Source organism: Lemur catta, chromosome 6 (assembly GCF_020740605.2).
Source record: "Lemur catta isolate mLemCat1 chromosome 6, mLemCat1.pri, whole genome shotgun sequence".
Classification (NCBI taxonomy): Eukaryota; Metazoa; Chordata; class Mammalia; order Primates; family Lemuridae; genus Lemur; species Lemur catta.
The window spans coordinates 55564156-55583197 of NC_059133.1; the positions used below are offsets into that span (position 1 = coordinate 55564156).

General features: G+C 43.9%; 1 protein-coding gene and 1 long non-coding RNA gene across 5 annotated transcripts in view; one reads left to right on the top strand and one right to left on the bottom strand.

The window, feature by feature from the left end:
* The window catches only part of EIF4B (eukaryotic translation initiation factor 4B), a 28178-nt gene extending 21432 nt beyond the window's left edge, over window positions 1-6746 (bottom strand). The window contains exon 1 of one of the 2 annotated variants that reach the window (XM_045553913.1): window positions 6510-6746. In XM_045553913.1, the coding sequence (XP_045409869.1) occupies window positions 6510-6522 (13 nt within the window). In that variant the 5' untranslated portion in view covers window positions 6523-6746. The remainder of the gene's footprint in view (window positions 1-6509) is intronic. The other variant, XM_045553914.1, reaches the window with a different exon arrangement.
* A 101-nt stretch (window positions 6747-6847) lies between these two features.
* On the top strand, window positions 6848-18173 carry LOC123639785. Of its 3 annotated transcripts, none has more exons than XR_006735805.1 (4): window positions 6848-6897; window positions 11117-11325; window positions 11881-12087; window positions 16955-18173. It is a non-coding gene; the product is annotated as an uncharacterized LOC123639785 (long non-coding RNA). The 3 variants fall into 3 exon arrangements; XR_006735806.1 differs by having other exon boundaries at window positions 6883-6897; window positions 11122-11325; XR_006735804.1 differs by lacking the exon at window positions 6848-6897 and having other exon boundaries at window positions 11063-11325.
* The last annotated feature ends 869 nt before the right edge of the window (window positions 18174-19042 follow it).

Here is a 19042-nt window from a genome sequence, read left to right on the forward strand (position 1 = left end):
TGCTGAGGTTGGGTCCTATAGCACTGAAATTGCCCAAGCCCATACACAAAGATCTAGGGGAAACTTTAATAAGCTAATTTGAACAAGAACAAAGTACAACAGTTATTGTGCATAGGCTTATTTTAGTATTTTTCCTATCCTTTAATTCAAAAATAGTGTCTGGGATTAGTATGATGCTAGCTAGAGATCCTTACCCTCATGAGGCTTAATCTAGTATCATCAGCCAATATCCAATTATTAACCTGTCTTGCCATTGGGGGAATAAAAATAGAACTGACTGGTGGTGGGTACAAACAATGAGGTCAAGTTCAACATAAGAATATAAGAATGTGAATAAGGTATCCCTTTCCTCCTTATTCTATGTACATATCTCATAACAAAACAGTACAATCTGGAATTAACCTGCCCTTTGGTCTGATTTGGCTTAAATCAACTTTGTAGATCAGGGTTTTTCAACTCTTACCCCTTGACTCTCTTGACAAACAAAAGTCTCACTCTTCTTTAATGTTATTTGAAATTTCAAAACAAATTAAAGATGTCTAAAAAGTATTAAAGCACTGTTAATTTTAGAATGTCTTTTTAAATCATACATTTCCCCTTCCTCTCTGATTCTCACCTTCTCAACCACCATCTAGTTGAGAAATCACTCTTGGATGAGTCTCTAAAAACAGGCTAAAGTTCCTTCATAGGATTGCTAACATTTAAATCTAGCAGCAGCATTGAATCAGTCACAATATAAGCAGGTTTAAAGGAGCTAGCCCTTGAAAAGCAAAATCAATAAATCTAAAGTGGGTGTCAGTGTTTGTTCCACTCTATTTCATTCCAATAACTGAGAGAAGATGTTATCTGAATCTTCCGTGCCCTTTGCTCCTCCAATACCTAGGCCCATTACAAGTTTACGGTTTCCACAACATTCCCTCTGCTTTACAAGTAAAGCACTGTTTAATGCTCCAGGTTTATCAATCTCTTGCCGCAATGATTGAACTGGTTCAATTCTTCTAAATCATTTGTGAATTGGTTAAAAAGTTAACAAATCAATCACCTAACAAAACAAAATGTACCCCAATTATTTATACAGAAGGGGGCAACTTGGGGGGGGGGAACCACATACTGCAAACTCTTTACACATCCATATAGGTTAAATAAAAGATCTTAAAAAGTAATCATCTTTTCAAATTTTCTTTAAGTCTGCAAGTCCTTAAACAAAAGACAATACATTTGTGGTCTTCTTAAGTCAGGGTTTCTCTATTTCAGCACTACTGACATTTTAGCTTGGGTAATTTCTTGTCATGGGGGACTGTCCCATGCACTGTAGGATGTTCAGCAGTATCTCTGACTTCTACTTATTAGATGCCAGTAGCAATCCCCCCCAGCCCCCTCTCATTGTGACAACCAAAAATGCCTCCAGACGTTGCCGAATGTCCCTGGGGTGCAGAGTTTTGGGAAGATAAAATTGCTCCACAGTTGAAAACCACTGTCTTAAGTAATGTTTTCATTCAATAAATAAAAGGACAAATAAATAAGAAATGTTAGTCCCACATAAAATATACTAGCAGAAAAGTGACTGCAATGAACTGAATTTTCAGTTATCAGGCTGTGGCAGATATAAAATATGCTTCCTCTATTTTCCTCCTCAGAATGTTTTCCTGTTATTAGTCTACTTTATTAGTAATAAAAGCACCAGATGACAGATATTGAAATGATAACACCTACAGACTGGCAGCTAGTTCTTTATTTCCAAACAGAGGATGCCTTATAGTACTATAAGCAATAAAGCTTACTGGTTGTAAAATGCAGCCCTATTTCTGCATCTTCCTTAAATGAATATTTCTTATCTGGGAAGGGAAATTCCCATAGCATTTAATGTTCAGATGAGGCTTTGGCAAAAATTAAGTTTCTTAATTTTAGATATTGCCAGCCTAAGTTCCACTTATTTTATGGGGTTATCAACTCTTCTAAATGTTTTAGTAAGTGAACTAAAAAAGTCAGAGAAGTACAAGAACTTGTACAGGAATGTTCATAGCAGCATTATTCACAATACCCAAAAAGGGGGAAACAATCCAATGCCCATGAACTGAAATGGATAAATGAAATGTAGTTTATTCTTATAATGAAGTATCATTTGACAATAAAAAGGAACAAGTACTGATACATCCTACGATAATGGATGAACCCTGAAAACATTATGTTGAGTGAAAAAAGCTTGTCATAAAAGACCATGGTGTTATATGATACCATTTATACAAAATGTTTGAAATAGGCAACTCCATAGAAACAGTAGATTATAGTGGTTGGGGGGAAGAGGAAGTGATTATTAATGGGAAAGCTGTTTTTTTGGAGGATGACGAAAATATTCTGAAATTAGTGCCGATGGTTGAACATCTCTGTGAATATACTACAAGTCACCGAGCTGTACATTTTAAGAGGGAAAATTTCATAGTATATGAACTATATCTGAATAAATCTTATTAAAAGTGAGTCCTGTCAAATTCTCTGGAATTAAAAACTAATAATTAACAAGTGTTTCCCATAGTCAGCAACATTGTATAAATGTAATCAACTCACCTAAATAACAGAGTGCCTAGAATTAGATTAATTATATCACTGTTTAAAGCCTAGCCATGAAAAGACGTTTCATACATTATCATAATCTCAGAGGCTTCACCTTTCCCATGCTATATAGATGCACCTTGACTTATAGGGCTATGTCATGATAAAGCCATTGTAAGTGGAAAAATCTTAGGTCGAAAATGCATTTAATAGCCCAATAAATCCACTGTGAAGTCAAAAGTCCTAAATCAAATAAATCATTGTAAGTTGGGGATTATCTTTACACAGATAATGTAAATATTCAGCACAGTAAAGATTAAGTCAGGACTAATTAATAAGCTCCATCATCTTAACCCCTGTGTTCAGTTACTTCATCTGGACACAGTATGAGAAACAATGCCATATGGCCTTTTCCTTACCTCTCCAGGTACACAATTTGACCATTTACTTAATAAAACAAAGTAAGTGCCCAATGCACACCGTTACACAAACTGGTTAGAGCCTCTCAGTAAGAGAGGAGCTATAAAAATTCAGCTTAACTTCTTGCTTTGGGCACTTTCCCACCATTAGAACCTTAACAATAGCTATTACAAATCTAAGAAACTGACTTCTGTGTGCATACTCATAAATGTACATGCACATACTTACAAATAAGCATTTAAAACAAAATACCATACTCAAGTCCATTCTTTCCCCCACCATTATGAAAAAAGAATAAATTCTGTGATGTTTTGAGACTAATAAAAAGTAGTAGGGTATTCTATCTCAATCTATATACATATGTGTGGCTTGTGAATTAAAGCTCAAAGTTGTTATTAAAAGTACATGTAAATGAAAATACCTATTTTTTCAATGACATTACTTAGGAACACTGTTTTACTTTAATTGACACTACTCTTTGTATTTCAACTTTTATAAAGAGTTTCAGTCCTGGCATTCTGAATCTCGGTATCCTCCTCCCAGCATAACAAATACAGGGTATAAGATGGGATTTGAATATAAGTAATTTGTGACAACATATGATGGCAACCCTTGAAAGTATTTCTTAACTATGAGGGTTAGTACTGTATAAAAACCACCACTGGACACCATTTGCTCCCCGTAAAAATAAGATGTCACACATGATGGCATTTGAAAGTGTTACATAAATGAAAGGCCTATGCACAAGCTTACATACACTATTTCCAATTTTAAAGCATTTTTTTTTTTTTTTTTTTTTTGAGACAGAGTGTCACTTTGTTGCCCGGGCTAGAGTGAGTGCCGTGGCATCAGCCTAGCTCACAGCAACCTCAGACTCCTGGGCTTAAGCGATCCTACTGCCTCAGCCTCCCTAGTAGCTGGGACTACAGGCATGAGCCACCATGCCCGGCTAATTTTTTTGTATATATATTTTTAGTTGGCCAGATAATTTCTTTCTATTTTTAGTAGAGACGGGGTCTCACTCTTGCTCAGGCTGGTCTCGAACTCCTGACCTCGAGCGATCCACCCGCCTCGGCCTCCCAGAGCTAGGATTACAGGCGTGAGCCACCGCGCCCGGCCTTTAAAGCATTTTAAATGTTAACCTGTATCAACCACATTTGATTCTCTGTAAGTTATGGGGAGAGCAGATAATATTAACACTATGACCACTTCACAGATGAGGAAACTGGGAATCAAGAGGTAACTGGCCTGTAACAAGTTTACTAAAATAGTCACAATGAAAATTTAAGAAAAATGAAAACCTCTTATTTTTAAAGAGTATTCTTTTTAATAAGCGATCCAAGGAATTAAGTGCCCTGGCTCAATCCAGTTTCTTAGGAATTCAAATTATCCTCATTCCAGTCAGTTCTGACACATTTTCAGTTCTTGAAAGTCAATATTGGGTCACATTAGAAACTAGTATTGCTGCAAAGAAATTTTTCATGTAATTTGACAGTAAAAGAGGCCTATGAAGTAGTATCATGTATTTTCACCAAGAAAACATAAGGTCCATTTCCAACATCTGGGAATACTGATTACTGAACGGAGTCAATATGATCAGAAAAGATTCAAAGAGGGAGAAGAAATTTGATAAATTCCAAATTCCTCAAGGGCACACTGTAATATGTAACCCTGTGCTCAGATACCAGCAGCAACTAAAAAGACTTATTGAACTGAATTAAAGGAAATAAGGGTTTTCAAGGGGGTACAGTAAATATGGAAGAACAACAGAAGGGGAAATCACTGAGCAAATTGGTTTAACTAGTCTGGATTTCACTCAACTTGGTAAAAGGACATGGACTGTTATCATGTCTTCCACTTCTAAAAATTCCACAAAAGCTAAAGAGAAAAGAAATATAGACTTTTCACTAAATTGTCAAGGTGGCAAATCCAGGCAAAATAAGCACTTCATGCAAGGATTAGCTTAAAATATATATAGGAATGTGCTAGCCCACAGTAGAAAAAAATATGAACATTTCTCTAAACTTCAGATGCCTTTGGGCAGCATCCCAAACTGAGGATGACACCTTGGTACTTCCAAGTTGGTAAGGAGTCAGGATCTCAAAGATTTCCACCTTGCTCTGCCACCTGCAAGCACTGTGACCTTAAATAATTTTCCTCAGCTGAGAAATACCACCATCTCCCTACATTACCTCTCAGAATCAATTAAGACAACATACATAAAAGTGCTTGATTCACTGTCAAATACTACACCAGTGAAAGTGTTCAAATGCACCTCAATTCCCTCAACATGTTCCAAAGACGACCCTAAGGCTTAGTTTCCTTGTAATAATAGAGATGAACTCCTGGAGTGTGACATGAGCGTTCAGAGGTAGAAGTTCAAAAAATGTTTTGCAAAATGCAAGGTCATGCCAGAAAAAAGAAACTGTATCCTAAAAAGTACAATCAATGCTACAAGATGTTACACAGCTCACGACTGCTCTTATATGTCTATTACAAATGCAAGGAGACTTGCATGGCACCGATATTCCCCTCCAAACAAGTCTAAAAAAGAAACAAACTCCAGCCACTAGTGAGCATTATTTTAACAGCAACTCCTAGTAGTTGTACAGTTATTTCGGGGGTGGGGAAGAACTGAACACTACCATTGAAGCTATCAAAATTCAACCAAAATACAAGTTTCATAAGAGCAGGGAAGTTAGCATATAGTTTGCTCTAAGCAAAAAGTGTTCACTGAATAGGAAAAGAAAGGCCAAGAGGGATATCTGGGTGCCCACCCCGGCTTCTCCTCTAACACGTGGGCGCTCCACACTGGGCTCCCCACCCCCATCTAAGTCTAGTAGTTCCAACCTTCAAACTTAACACTTGTACCTTGGAAGAGTATATGACCCAGGTCGCACTCTAAAAAGAGATGAGCATAAAAAGTAAAAGGAAATAAGGGTGCCCAACACAAGCGCAAAAAAGCTTTCCATCTGGGTTCTAGCGCATGCTTTTAAGGCACACCCGTCTCCACCACCCTGTTCTCTCCTACAGCGCACGCGCACCGCTGCCTTCCCCCGCCCCTCCACCGACTCGCGCTCGCGTTCTAACTGCCCCCCCCTTTATTCCCCTGCCCCCACTCCTGTCCGCAACGGCCTCGCGCCTCGGAGACCTTAATGTGCACTCGTCCGCGCGCCAACTGCCTCCTTCCTTCCTCCACGCGGGCACAGTGCTTCACGTCTATGAAGAGGCCTCGCGCCTCTGGCAGGCCTTTCCTGCGCTTCCTCACTCCAATTCAAGCCAGAGTCCACCATTACTGCCTACTCCAACCTCGCGCGTACGGGGTGAAAAGGGTGTAAGGGGGAGGGGAAGGACACCTTCCCCTCCCCCCCAAACATCCCGAGACGATAACCTAACATGGCCACACCGCCAGCCTGCCGCAGTCCCCAAGTCGGAAGGGGACCGATGCTGCCCGCTCCCCGACTCCAGGGAATCAATGGATCAGGCTCGGAGGGTGGTTTCGGAGCCCGGTCCTTGGCCGCGCTCAGCCGCTCGCTCACCTGAGGCCGCCATGTTGGGAGAGGGAGAGAGAACGCAAAGGACCCGGATGAAGCAATCACGTGATTATAGCGGGCGCGTCGGACTAGGAGACGCGAAACTGGGAGGGGGCGGGGAGGTGAGGAAGGAGACAGGAGGCGGGGCGGCGCTGCTCTAGGTTCGTAAAGCAGCGCGGGGAGGTAGCGCGGCGTCCGACGGGAAGACCTGTGCGACATGTGGCCAAAGGGGTGGGGCCTGGGCTGTCGCGAAACTCCTCGCGCTTTACGTAGGGCTGCGCGCGGATTCGGGCCGTGCCGGGGGCGGGGTCTCGTGTTAAGCAGACTTCCTGTTGGTGGGGGAAGTGGGAAGGGTGTGCGTTTGCCGGTGCCACTTCTCCCGCTCGGAATCGAGGTGGGCTGGGAAAGAGGGGATTCTCAGTTTCGGTTTTTTGGTGTTTTGTATTACTTTGGAGACAGGGTCTTGCTCTGTCGCCCGGGCTTGAATGCAGTGGCATCATCATAGTTCACATCAACCATCCTCCTGCCTCAGCCTCCCGAGTACCTGGGACTACTGGCGAGCGCCACCATGCCAGGCGTATTTTTGTGTTTTTTGTAGAGACGGGGGTCTCGCTCTTTCTCAGGCTGGTCTCCAACTCCAGGCCTCAAACCGTGCTCCCACTTCGGCCTCCCAAAGTGCTAGGATATAGGCGTGAGTCACCGCGCCCGGCCCTAGTTTCTGTTTTAATCACCTGTGTTGCAGAAGGGGGGGAAAAAAAAACTTTTTTGTAAAGGCAGAATAAACCTGGCATGCTCTTTAGGTGTGTTGAGAAGGAACGAGAGGGTAACACATATTGAACACTTAATTGCCATGGGTTTTTACCTAATTCAGTGCTCTAATTTACTGACTAGGTTTAGTCAAACTCAGGCCCTTTTGATTTCAGAGCCAAGCGCTATCTAGCTAATGATCCATTTCATTCATTTAAATGAAGACTTGTTGAGCAGCAATGCTGTGCCAGGCACTGTTACAGACGCTTGTGGGTATAACACAAAACAAAATTGCCCCAAAGGAGATTATATTCTAGTGAGGGAAGGACAGCAACGAATAAATAGAATGTTGGAAATAATAAGCATTCAGCAAATAACTAAAGGTGATACAATAAAACGGTGATTGGGTGCAACTTTAGATTGTCTGATCAAAGAAGGCCTCTGGGGAAGTGACATTTAGGCTGAGATCTAAATTACAAGCAGCCAAGCAGCCCTAGGAATGTTTTCCAAAGGGGTTTAGGAAAAGACGGGATGCACAGCTGGAGCTAAGGCTCCAGGGCTGGAACATCTTTGCAATTCAGGAATTTAAAGGTGGGTTGCTGGCAGTATGGTGTGGGCGGAGGAAGAGTGGTACAAAATGAAGTGTGAGATAGGAAGGGGTTGGATCATGTGAGGCTTTGTAAGCCAGGCTTAGGAGGTGGTTGGATTTTACTTCAAGTAGGTTGGGAAAGGATGGAATGATTTTAAGCGGAGGAATGTCATGACTTGATGTAAGTTTTTACAAAGGATTACTTGGTATCTTGATGTGAATGGTGGTTACGGGGTGTATAGTAAAACTTTATCAGATTGTACAATTAAGATTTATGTACTCTTTGTAAGTCACACTTTAATTAGAAAAAAATACTATTTAAGTTACTGAATGGACAGTGGATTATACAGATGCAATAAATGGAAGAGAAGGTCCAGTTTGAAGGTTGTTTCTGACTCCAGGCACAATGCCTCATGCCTGTAACCCCAGCACTTTGGGAGGCTGATGTGGAGAACTGCTTGAGGTCAGGAGTTGGAGACCAGCCTGGGCAATGTAGTAAGACCCCATCTGGGCATGGTGGTGGCACACACCTGTAGTCCCAGCTACTCTGGAGGCTGAGGCAGGAGGATTGCTTGAGCCTAGGAATTTTCAAGACTGCAGTGAGCTATGATTGTGCCACTGTACTCCAGCCTGGGAGACAGAGCAAGACCCTGTACCAAAAAGAAAGAAAAAAAAAAAGTTTATTGTTGCCAGGGCCACATAACTTTTCATGGGCTCGAGGCACTTTTGCCTAAATAACTAGTTATCAAAGATGACTCCCAAGTTTTTGGCATGAAGAGCTGGGTGATGCAATTTACTTAGATGGCAAAGCCTGGGAGGAGCAGGTTTGGAGAGGTTGTGTGGGCTCGGTTATGGCCCTATTAGGTTTGAGCTATCTACTAGTCCAGTGCTTCTCAGATTTTAATGTGCTTACACATCACCTGGAGAATTTGTTAAAAGTCAAATTCAAATTCAGTAGGACTGGAGTGAGACTTGAGATTCTGTATTTCTTCTGGTTTGGATCATTAAAATGGACTGATACCTGAAAATTAAGAAGACCATTGAATTAAATGGTCTGAAAACATTCCCTTGCTGGCAAACATTCAATGACTCTACATAGCTTGGGCAGACATTTGAGGTGTGTATACTTCAGCCCCAAATTACTGGTCCAAACTTATTTACTACTGACCTTCCTTGTCTGCTTATATTTACTTTGTGCTTTCCTAACTTTGAGTCTTTTTTTTTTTTTCCCCCTTTGCTCTCCCACCGGCCTGGAATATTCTTTCCTTCTTCGCTATCAAATGAGTCAATAATACAATCTATCCTTCAAGGACTCTTCAAATGTCCCCTTTTCCAGGAGGCTCTTCCTTTCTCTGAACCTCTCCAGGACTGTTGCCTGCATCTTCTGAGGCAGTAGATTTCAGAAAGTTCAGAGAAAAGCCAAATAAGATAGGGATATATCGGGGAGGGAGAGACTTTCAGTTACTGAGCATCTAAGATATCCCCATTTTATGACAAACACATAATGAACTAGCTTATTCATCCTCACAGAGGCCCTACAAGGTTGATGTGATCATTCTCATTTTTAGGTAATGACCCGAAGGCTCAGAAACAAGAAGTACCTTACCCAAGGGCACATAGCAAGCAAGTAGCAGAGCTATAGACACAGAGTTATCTGTGAGGTCCATCTTCTTTCCAATTTCCCAGAGATTTCTTTAAAAATAAAGAAAACTTAAAATTGCAAAATATGTCTATGACAACACTGTAGCATTTGTTCCAAAGAAATCCAGAGGAATTAAATGGTGTTAGTTGTCTATTGCTATATAACAAATTGCCCTAAAACTTACTGGCATAAAACAGCAAACATTTATTATCTCACAGTTTCTGCGGATCAGAAATTGGTTATTAAAAATCATTTGCTAAGTCCTGATATTTGCAGTCTTTCATATCCATATCCTCTTCTCCATTTTTCTGTTATTTGCGTCGTCACCTACCACCCTGACCACTGCATTAGCCACCTGCAGTCTCCCTCTGTTTCCCTGGCTGGAGTGAAGTGGTGCAATCTAGTTCACTGCAACCTGGGCTCAAGCAATCCTCCTTCAGCCTCCCAGAGTAGCTGGGACTACAGATGCAGGTGCATGCCACCATGCCTGGCTAATTTTTTCTATTTTTAGTAGAGACGAGGGTCTTGCTTTTGCTCAGGCTGGTCTCAAACTCCTGACCTCAAGTGATCCTCCTACCTTGACCTTGCAGAGTGCTAGGATTACAGGCATGTCTTTCCTTTTTAATCCATGTAATACATGGCTGCCAGAATTTTTTAACTAAAGCATAGGTCTGAAAACATTCCCTTGCTGGCAAACATTCAATGACTCTACATAGCTTGGGCAGACATTCGAGGTGTATATACTTCAGCCCCAAATTACTGGTCCAAACTTATTTACTACTGACCTTCCTTGTCTGCTTATATTTACTTTGTGCTTTCCTAACTTTGAGTCTTTTTTTTTTTTCCCCTTTGCTCTCCCACCGGCCTGGAATATTCTTTCCTTCTTCGCTATCAAATGAGTCAATAATACAATCTATCCTTCAAGGGCTCTTCAAATGTCCCCTTTTCCAGGAGGCTCTTCCTTTCTCTGAACCTCTCCAGGACTGTTGCCTGCATCTTCTGTTTGGCATGTGTCACCCTCATCCTTGAATTGTCTTCCTTCCTGGTCTGTCAACTCCTTAGCGGCAGAATCCATGTTGGTTTTCCTTGTGCTTTCTACTCATTAGCATCTGGAACACTGCTGGTGCTCAGTACAGATTTGTTGGTGCTAAAAGTTAGGGCTAAAAGTCAGCCTTTCAAGAAATAGGCATTGGTTGAAGAGGTTTTCAAGGGGTTGTCATAGTGCATGTTAACTTATGTTTGAATTCATTTAGTGGTAATTGAACTGGAAAATGTACCCCTTAAAAACAATGGTTTCAAGAAATGGGAATCTAAATGTCGATTGACAGATGAATGGATAAGGAAAATGTGGTACAGTCATGTGCTGCATAATGACATTTTGGTCAACAACAGACTACATATGCAAAGGTGGTCTCATAAGATTATAATACCTGGTTTTTACTGTACCTTTTCTGTGTGAAAATTACTGAATGATGGATTAGGTAGTTTGTGGTAGGTTGAAAAACATGACCAAAATATTTTTCAGCTCCTTCATCAAAAAGTAGAATCTTTTTCCTACTCCTTAAATTTAGAATTGCCTTGTGACTTGCTCTGGCTAACAAATATGTTGGAAGTGACAATGTATGAATTCTGGAGCCTAGACTCAGAAGACCTTGCAGCTTCCCCTTTCACTTTCTCGGAATCTGCTGGTAACGGGTAAAGAACCCAGGCTATTCTGCTAGAGAGCCACATGGAAGAGAACTAAGGTGCCTTGGCTGACAACCCCAGCTAACTGCCAGATATGTGAATGAGGCCATCTTGAACTGTCATGGTCCACATGACTGCAGCCACATGAGCAGCTCCAGGTGAGACCAGCAGAACTGCCCAACTGAGCCCAGCTAAAATCGTAGAATTGTGAGCTAATAAATTGTTACTGTTTTAAGCCTCTAAGTCTTGGGGTAGTTTGTTATGTAGCAGTAGCTAAACTGACCCAGTGCTGTCTGTGCAGTCACAGGACGTCAGCTGTGTTAGTGAGACATGTGTTTCTTCTTTGGGGAGATAGCCTGTAGCCCCATGATTGGATTTTGTCTCAGCTGCTCTGTACCCCAGCTGGTTTGGGACTCCTGAAAGAAGTATCTCACTACCTGGACATGTAGTTTAGCCCCAAACCTTCTAGGTGTCTGTGCAGCCCATTTGACAGGCTCTTTCTCTGTACTGGGCTTGGTGTTTGTAGAGAAATGGAAGTCAACCCTCGTCAAAAGAAGAGAGGCAGTGAACAACTCTTCAAGGAACTTTACATCTGAACAAAGACTTGTGTGCCCAAATGAAAGTACAGAGTTAACCCTATAATCAGTATCTGCCCCTTCCCTTCCTTGAATCTGTGTGACACTTTAACTTTCCCCAAACCTCTTTCTACTTAGCTTGAGTCCCAGCATAATCCAGTGAATAAGAGAGATGAGAGAAGAGGAAATCAAGAGATGTGCCAGCAGCTTAATCGTGGGCCAGATCCCAGGCCTCCTCCTGCAGTGTCCAGTGGCCCAGTGCTGGGTACTGCCCTGAACAGGCTCCATGTGCAGCTGTTTCTCTGCAGAGACCCTCAATCCAGGATGCAAACCCAGGATGTACAGGTAAACTCAGGAGGTTGTCAGAGTGGCAATGTGGTGTCAAGGACAAGATCTAGTATCACTTCTATTAGCTCCATCAGCTGTATGATCTCAGGCCAGTTACTCAACCTCTCTAAGCCTTAGTTTCCTCATTTGTAAAATGGAGTTAAAATAATATCTACCTATACAGTAGAAAACTGTAAGTAATGGTTGCCTCAGGAGTGGGGTAGGAGAAAGACTGACTTTTCATTGTACATCTTTGTACTGTTCAATTTTATAATGATAGGATAGACACTATTAATTCACTTATACTAATTAACCAATAAATTATTAATTTGAAACAATTCTAATTATCCAATAAATAAATATCATATCTAAAAAAATTAAATTATGTCTAAATTCAGTGGTTATTCCTAGAATATTTGACACACTCAAATGTACCCCTTCTCTAAAGGATATGGTTATTTTTAGAAAGAATCACTATTTTCTTCATTCACTTTTTAGCTTTAGAATAATTAACAATTTAAAAACACTGTTTAGGCCGGACGTGGTGGCTCACGCCTGTAATCCTAGCACTCTGGGAGGCCAAGGTGGGTGGATCACTCGAGGTCAGGAGTTTGAGGCCAGCCTGAGCAAGAGCGAGACCCCGTCTCTACTAAAAATAGAAAGAAATTATCTGGCCAACTAAAATATATGTATAGAAAAAATTATCTGGGCAGGGTGGCGCATGCCTGTAGTCCCAGCTACTCGGGAGGCTGAGGCAGGAGGATCGCTTGAGCCCAGGAGTCTGAGGTTGCTGTGAGCTAGGCTGACGCCACGGCACTCACTCTAGCCCAGGCAACACAGCGAGACTCTGTCTCAAAAAAACAAAACAAAACACTGGTTTGTTTTTGGTTTTGTTTTTTTTTAGCTGTCTATATAATTTCTTTCTATTTTTAGTAGAGACGGGGTCTCGCTCTTGCTCAGGCTGGGCCCGAACTCCAGAGCTCAAACGATCCACCCGCCTCAGCCTCCCAGAGTGCTAGGATTACAGGCGTGAGCCACCACGCCCGGCCGTCTAATTTTCTATAATGAAGATGTCCTGCTTTTGTAATAAAGAAAAAACTAAAACATTTATTTGTACCCATTGTTTTGTAATATTTTCCTGTCAATAAATACTCATCTACAAAGATGCTAATAATATTATTTTTAAGGATTGAATAGTATTCCATCAATGAATGGCTACATCATAGTTTATTTAACCAGTCCCCTAGTTTGGGATATTTACATTGCTTTTAGTTTTCTGCTATCATAAGCTGAACTGCAACAAACATTCCTCTGGCCATTTTAAAACTAATTTTGCATTATAAATAAATGTTCTCATGGGTGGCACATTTAGCCCATTAAACTGTATAAGAACCTAGTGGGAACTGCCCAGTGCCTCTTTCTCCTCATGCAGGGCTACACTTGCAGACTCAGGCCAGTACAGTCCTTCTGCGGTCCCCCTGAAAGCACAGTGGACTGAGATACACTTCTCATGTAAATCCCCCCGCCCAGGCTCTCAACTTCTCCAGGGCTCCCAACATTCTTACTCTCTTCTTATCTAGAATGTAAGTCAGTATAATATTAGTTTAAAAGTAAGGTGCTATTTTTACCTTGGTGTTTATGTCCCTTATAATAATACCTAATATTTGTATAATGTTTTGCAGTTTATCAGCTGTTTTATACAGAGCTACTACTCTTTGAGTGCTTACTTTGTCCCAGTTACTGTTCTAAGAATTTGAAATAAATTATCCCTAAGCTTCCCAAGATAGGTAAGTATTAGTGGTTCCATGTTATGAAAAAGAAAACTGGATCCTCCTGCCTCAGCCTCCCGAGTAGCTGGGACTACAGGCATGTGCCACCATGCCCGGCTAATTTTTCTATATATTTTTTTAGTTGTCCGGATAATTTCTTTCTATTTTTAGTAGAGACGGGGTCTCGCTCTTGCTCAGGCTGGGCTCGAACTCCAGAGCTCAAATGATCCACCCGCCTCGGCCTCCCAGAGTGCTAGGATTACAGGCGTGAGCCACCACGCCCGACCGTCTAATTTTCTATAATGAACATGTCCTGCTTTTGTAATAAAGAAAAAACTAAAACATTTATTTTTTAAAGAGTGGTGAGAGTCAGTGGACAGAGATCAAAGATTGTGTTAATAGGACTGAGCTAATCTGGAAAAGCAACAAGTGGCAGATGTTCCCGGCAGCATGAAGGTGTAGGGGCAAGGGCAGATGAGGGGCAGCACCAGGAAACCTAGGATAATCCTAGCTTAGATACAAGTGAGACATCAGGGAATGGGGCCACACGCCTGACATTCATAGGGCCAGTTCCCTGACTCGTGGACGATGGTCATTTGCCATTCTATCCACACGGCTAGCATGGTCCTCCACAAGGAATTTCAAGCATGAGTGAGGCTCCCATCCATTGACATTTGCACTCCAAGAGGCTGTGATTCTGTGAACTCTGCCGATGGGAATGTGGAAAGATTGGAAGTCAGTGTGGATGGGGCAGCCGGCTATTAGCAGATTTGGCCAAATGATGGTGCTATAAGCAAGAAAATCAAGGCACTTTCTAGCAGCCCAGGGTTAGACAGGAACAACTGGCTCTGTACTAGAAGGCCACCAGGGGGCAGAGGAAGGTAAGGACCGCTTCCACAGGGCCCGCTGGAGTTGCCAGTTAATAATGCCATCAGCTGTAGTTCGATAAAAAAGGTGGTTGTAACTGATGAAGTGCCAGAAATAAACCTGAATGGCTCCATACAGATCTTGTAATGAAACGCTCAAAGGGACAGGTCTCGGCAGTTCTCTGGCCTCATCTTCTCCACCTGCCCCTGGCCCCTCCACATACTTCCTTGCTCTAAGCCTCACCCTCTGCCTGTGACTTTTCCTTCCCTCCCTCTTTCCCCCTCTTCTTTCCTCACACTCATTGAACACCTTCCGGATACCAGAGCATTTAGCCGGAGCCTGAGAAGTTAAGGGACAGATCCCTGAGGATGAGGTGGGAGGGAGCTACCTGAGTGGTGTGTGTGTGTGTGTGTGTGTGTGTGTGTGTGTGTAGTGGATGTGTCATGTGTGACAGGCAGATAGGACCTAGTCTTAGGTCCTCGGGCTGGAAAAATGTAGAAGAACCATGTGAAGCCCAGCGTGGCTAAAGGCTGGTTGGCAGGAGGACATTGCACAAGGTTGTGCTGGAGAAAGGGGACTGACTGTGGAGTTTAGATATTTTCCAGATCATTGAAGGATTTTAAGTAGGTGAGAGGCATGATGAGATTTAATTTTATTTATTTATTATTTATTTATTTTTTCAAGACCGATCTCATCATGTTGCCCAGGCTGGTCTTGAACTCCTGGGCTCAAATCCTCCTGCCTCAGCCTCCTGAATAGCTGGGGCTACAGGCGTGCACCACCATGCCTGGCCTGTGGGATTTATTTATTTATTTTTATTGTTAAATTTTTTTAGTGATATGGCCTCACTCTGTTGCCCAGGCTAAAGTGCAGTGGCATGATCTTAGCTCACTGCAGCCTTGAATTACTGGGCTCAAGCGATCTTCCCACCTCAGTCTCCCTAGTAGCTGGGACTACAGGTGGGTACCACCATGCCTGGCTATTGTTCTATTTTTTGTAGAGATGGAGTCTCGCTATGTTGCCCCAGCTGGTGTCAAACTCCTGGCCTCAAGAGATCCTCTCACCTCGGCTTCCCAAAGTGTTGGGATGACAGTCGTGAGCCGCTGCACCCAGCCAGGGATTTATTTTTAAAGAAGACTGTGCTGGCTGGTGTGTGGAGTGAGGCCATAAAAAGACCTTTGTTAGGAAGGTGTTGCAGTAGTGCAGAGACACATGGTTGCAGCCTGGGTATGGATGCAGATGTGAGCAGGGAATAGATTTGGGCATATTTGGGAAGTAGACTTAGTAATTCAGTAGATGTGGGGAGGGGGTAAGAGAGAAGCAGACGTCAAATATGGTTCCCATGTATCTGTCATGAACAATTGGAAGGACAAAAATTAAGAAGCAGCTGGTGGGAGCTAAGATCAATAATCCAGTTTAGAACAGGTTAAATTTGAGATGCCTAAGAGATATCCAAAAGGAGGCATTAAGCAGAAAGTTCCATAGGCTTGTTCTAGAGCTCAGAAGAAAGGTCTGGGTTGGACATCTATTAATAAATTTGGAAGGCTTTGGTATATAGAAGGTGCAATTAAAGCTATGGCAATGTATGAGAAGAACCAAGGAAACAGTACATAGTCATAAGAGAAGAGGGGCCAGGACACAGCCCTGAGGAATGTCAACTTATAGATCAGGTCAATTTAGAGATCAGGTAAAGGAGGATGGGTTGGGAGAAGAGACCAAGAGACTGAGGAGAGTGTTTCAAGAAGAGGGAGTGTCCAGCTCCTGGAAGCTAAGTGATCCAGGAACATAAGGAACGTGAAGTGTCCATTGATTTTAACAACGTGGAGGTCTCTGGAAACCTTGGCTCCACGCTTCTCCATGCTTCTCCCTCTGCCTGCAATACGCTTCCCGACCTCACTGCCCACTCACCTATAGGTCCTTCAAGAACCAGCTCAATATCACTGCTTCTCTGAGGCCTTGCCTGGCCCTACAAGCCAAAACTTTGTCTCTACTCCCTCACAACACATTTATAGCTGGATCATAGCTCCCACCGTATATTACTGAAGACAAAGACTATCACAGAGGGGTCTGTACCCCAGCACTGAGTCTGACACACATACGGTAGGACAGCTACATGGATGAATGGTGACCTGTTAGCACCCTGGACATTACGGTGGTGGGGTGAGGGTGGTGGGGGTAGCAGACTGACTGAGAGAATCGGCTATTCCAGTGGGTATTTCTAATACATTTTTTTGTTTTTTTTCCTGCAGGAGTGGAGCCGTGACAGTTCCCAGACCCTCTCACGTAATCTCTCAAGGAATCCAGCTTAATAGATCAGCCCACTTTAGACAAAGCAACAGAGAACAGAGAATGGATTCAGAAGCCCTGCTCCTATCAGTCTACCCACACAGCAAGCTGGGGGGTCAGAGGTGAGGGGAGCAGGCCTGGGGTAGGAAAGGCTCCTGAATTCCTCTGCCCCTGCATGGTGCAGGGATCTCAGGTATTCTCTGATTAAGGTGGGAAGCAGCACAGCGGCCCTCTGGAATGTAAACATCAGATAAGATCCAGCTCCCTCCTCGCCAGGGAGCTTCCATTTTCTCTCTTCTAGGATGGACACCACATTCCTTCACAGGAATTCCTTTCAGCCCCCTTTAGCCCCTTCAGACTTTGACCCCCCAGTTCTTTCCACCCCCCCTTCCTCAGCACTAGTCTCCATTCTGCATCCCCTATGGCTTCCTTATCTGACCCAGGCCTGCAGTGTCAGAACTGGAGGGGGACCTTCAGCATGTGGACATCTCTTGAGTTCAGGCTGGGAGTTTTTGCCCCCTGCCATGGGCTTCTCTCCCTTGTGTCTCCTAGGAAGGTATAGTGGGCTCCATCGTTGTACCAATACAATGTTCATTCCAATAAGCAATCCCCGCCAACACGTGGGGCCACCACCCCAAGCATTAAAGGATGAGTGGTGCTAACAAGAGGTGTCAGAGGAGGAGAGAGCACTGGCAGGGAGCCGGTGGGTGGTTGGTGGTCCAGTTATGGAGAGGGCTACAGGGAGGAGGTGCGATTTGCACCGAGCCTTGAGGAAAGTGTGGGGTGCAGGAAATAGAGGAATGGGGAGAAGTCCTGGCAGGAGGCGGTTTGGGATCTGTCCAGATGGAGCAGAGGGTTTAGAGAAGGGGCACTGGGGAGGTAAGTAGGAAGACAGACAAGGGGGTGAAGAGGGTGATGGAATGTAGGGCCAAGGTCAGATTTTAACTTTGAACAGTGGGAAAGCCTTCAAAGGTGCTGGAGGGGAGTAGTAGTAGGAGGATGATGTGGATTTAAAGATAATTCCAGAAGCAAACTGTGGACTGTTGTGCAGGGTAGAGAGGTGAAGGTCTCACACTCTCCTACCTCCCGACTCCTCACCCTCAGCTGTTGCCACTGTCCGGGGCCCAGAAGTACCTTGAGTGAAGATCCAGGATGGGTGGGACTGAGGGAGCCATGAGATACCCTCCCCCATCTTCTGGTCCCAGGATCCTCTGAACCATGTGTCCAGGCTCGGCCAGGGGTCCTGTCCATTCTGGGGCTTTGGCCTCAAGCCTTCCCTGCCACCTGGTAGCACAGGCCAGAGGGCCTGGCATTGTCCAGCAAAGGGTTCTGCTCACTGCGAGCTGCCTGGCTTCTCCAGGCCCTCATCGCAGCCCAGCCAGGGACAGTGGGAGTGGGGAGTGGAGAAGTGAGTGGGCAGAAATTCAAGGGCAAAGGGGATGGTTTGAACAAGTGCACTGGGCCCGTGGGGACATCCCAGAGGCTTGGTCCACTCACAGAGTTTCCCCAGAGTGTCTCCTTTCTGTCGTGACCACCAGACCCAGGCCTCACTCACCCCCTCCCTCCAGAAGTCAGGTCCTGGGAAGAGAAGAGCACCAGAGTGCAGCCCTGCATGGGGAGAATGCAAAGGGGGGTGAATGCTCTCCGAGACAGGGGGATGGAGGCAGGGACCTCTCTAGGATTGTTCCTGTGGCTGTTTGACTTCTGTCCAGGGATATCTCTCTGGGAAGCTAGGATGGGGCCACTGGAGCTGCTGTTATGGGAAGGAAGATAAAATTTAGCGGGATCCCAGACCCTGGAGCTTTCATTCACCCCTGTCTTTGTCCCAGGGCAGGCCACTTGCCTTTCTTCATGTCCTAGATCCCTCGCCCACCCCATTTTTTCTGGACAGGGCTGGAAAGGTGAGGGATGCCAGATTTAGCTCAGATTTAGCTCTGAGCTTGGTGCAGGGGTGCTATCTACAGGCCCTTCAGTCTTGAGGGGCATAATCTGGCTCCTCTGTGGCTCTGGAACATTCCACTCATTCTTATCTAGCAGCATGCCCCCCTCCC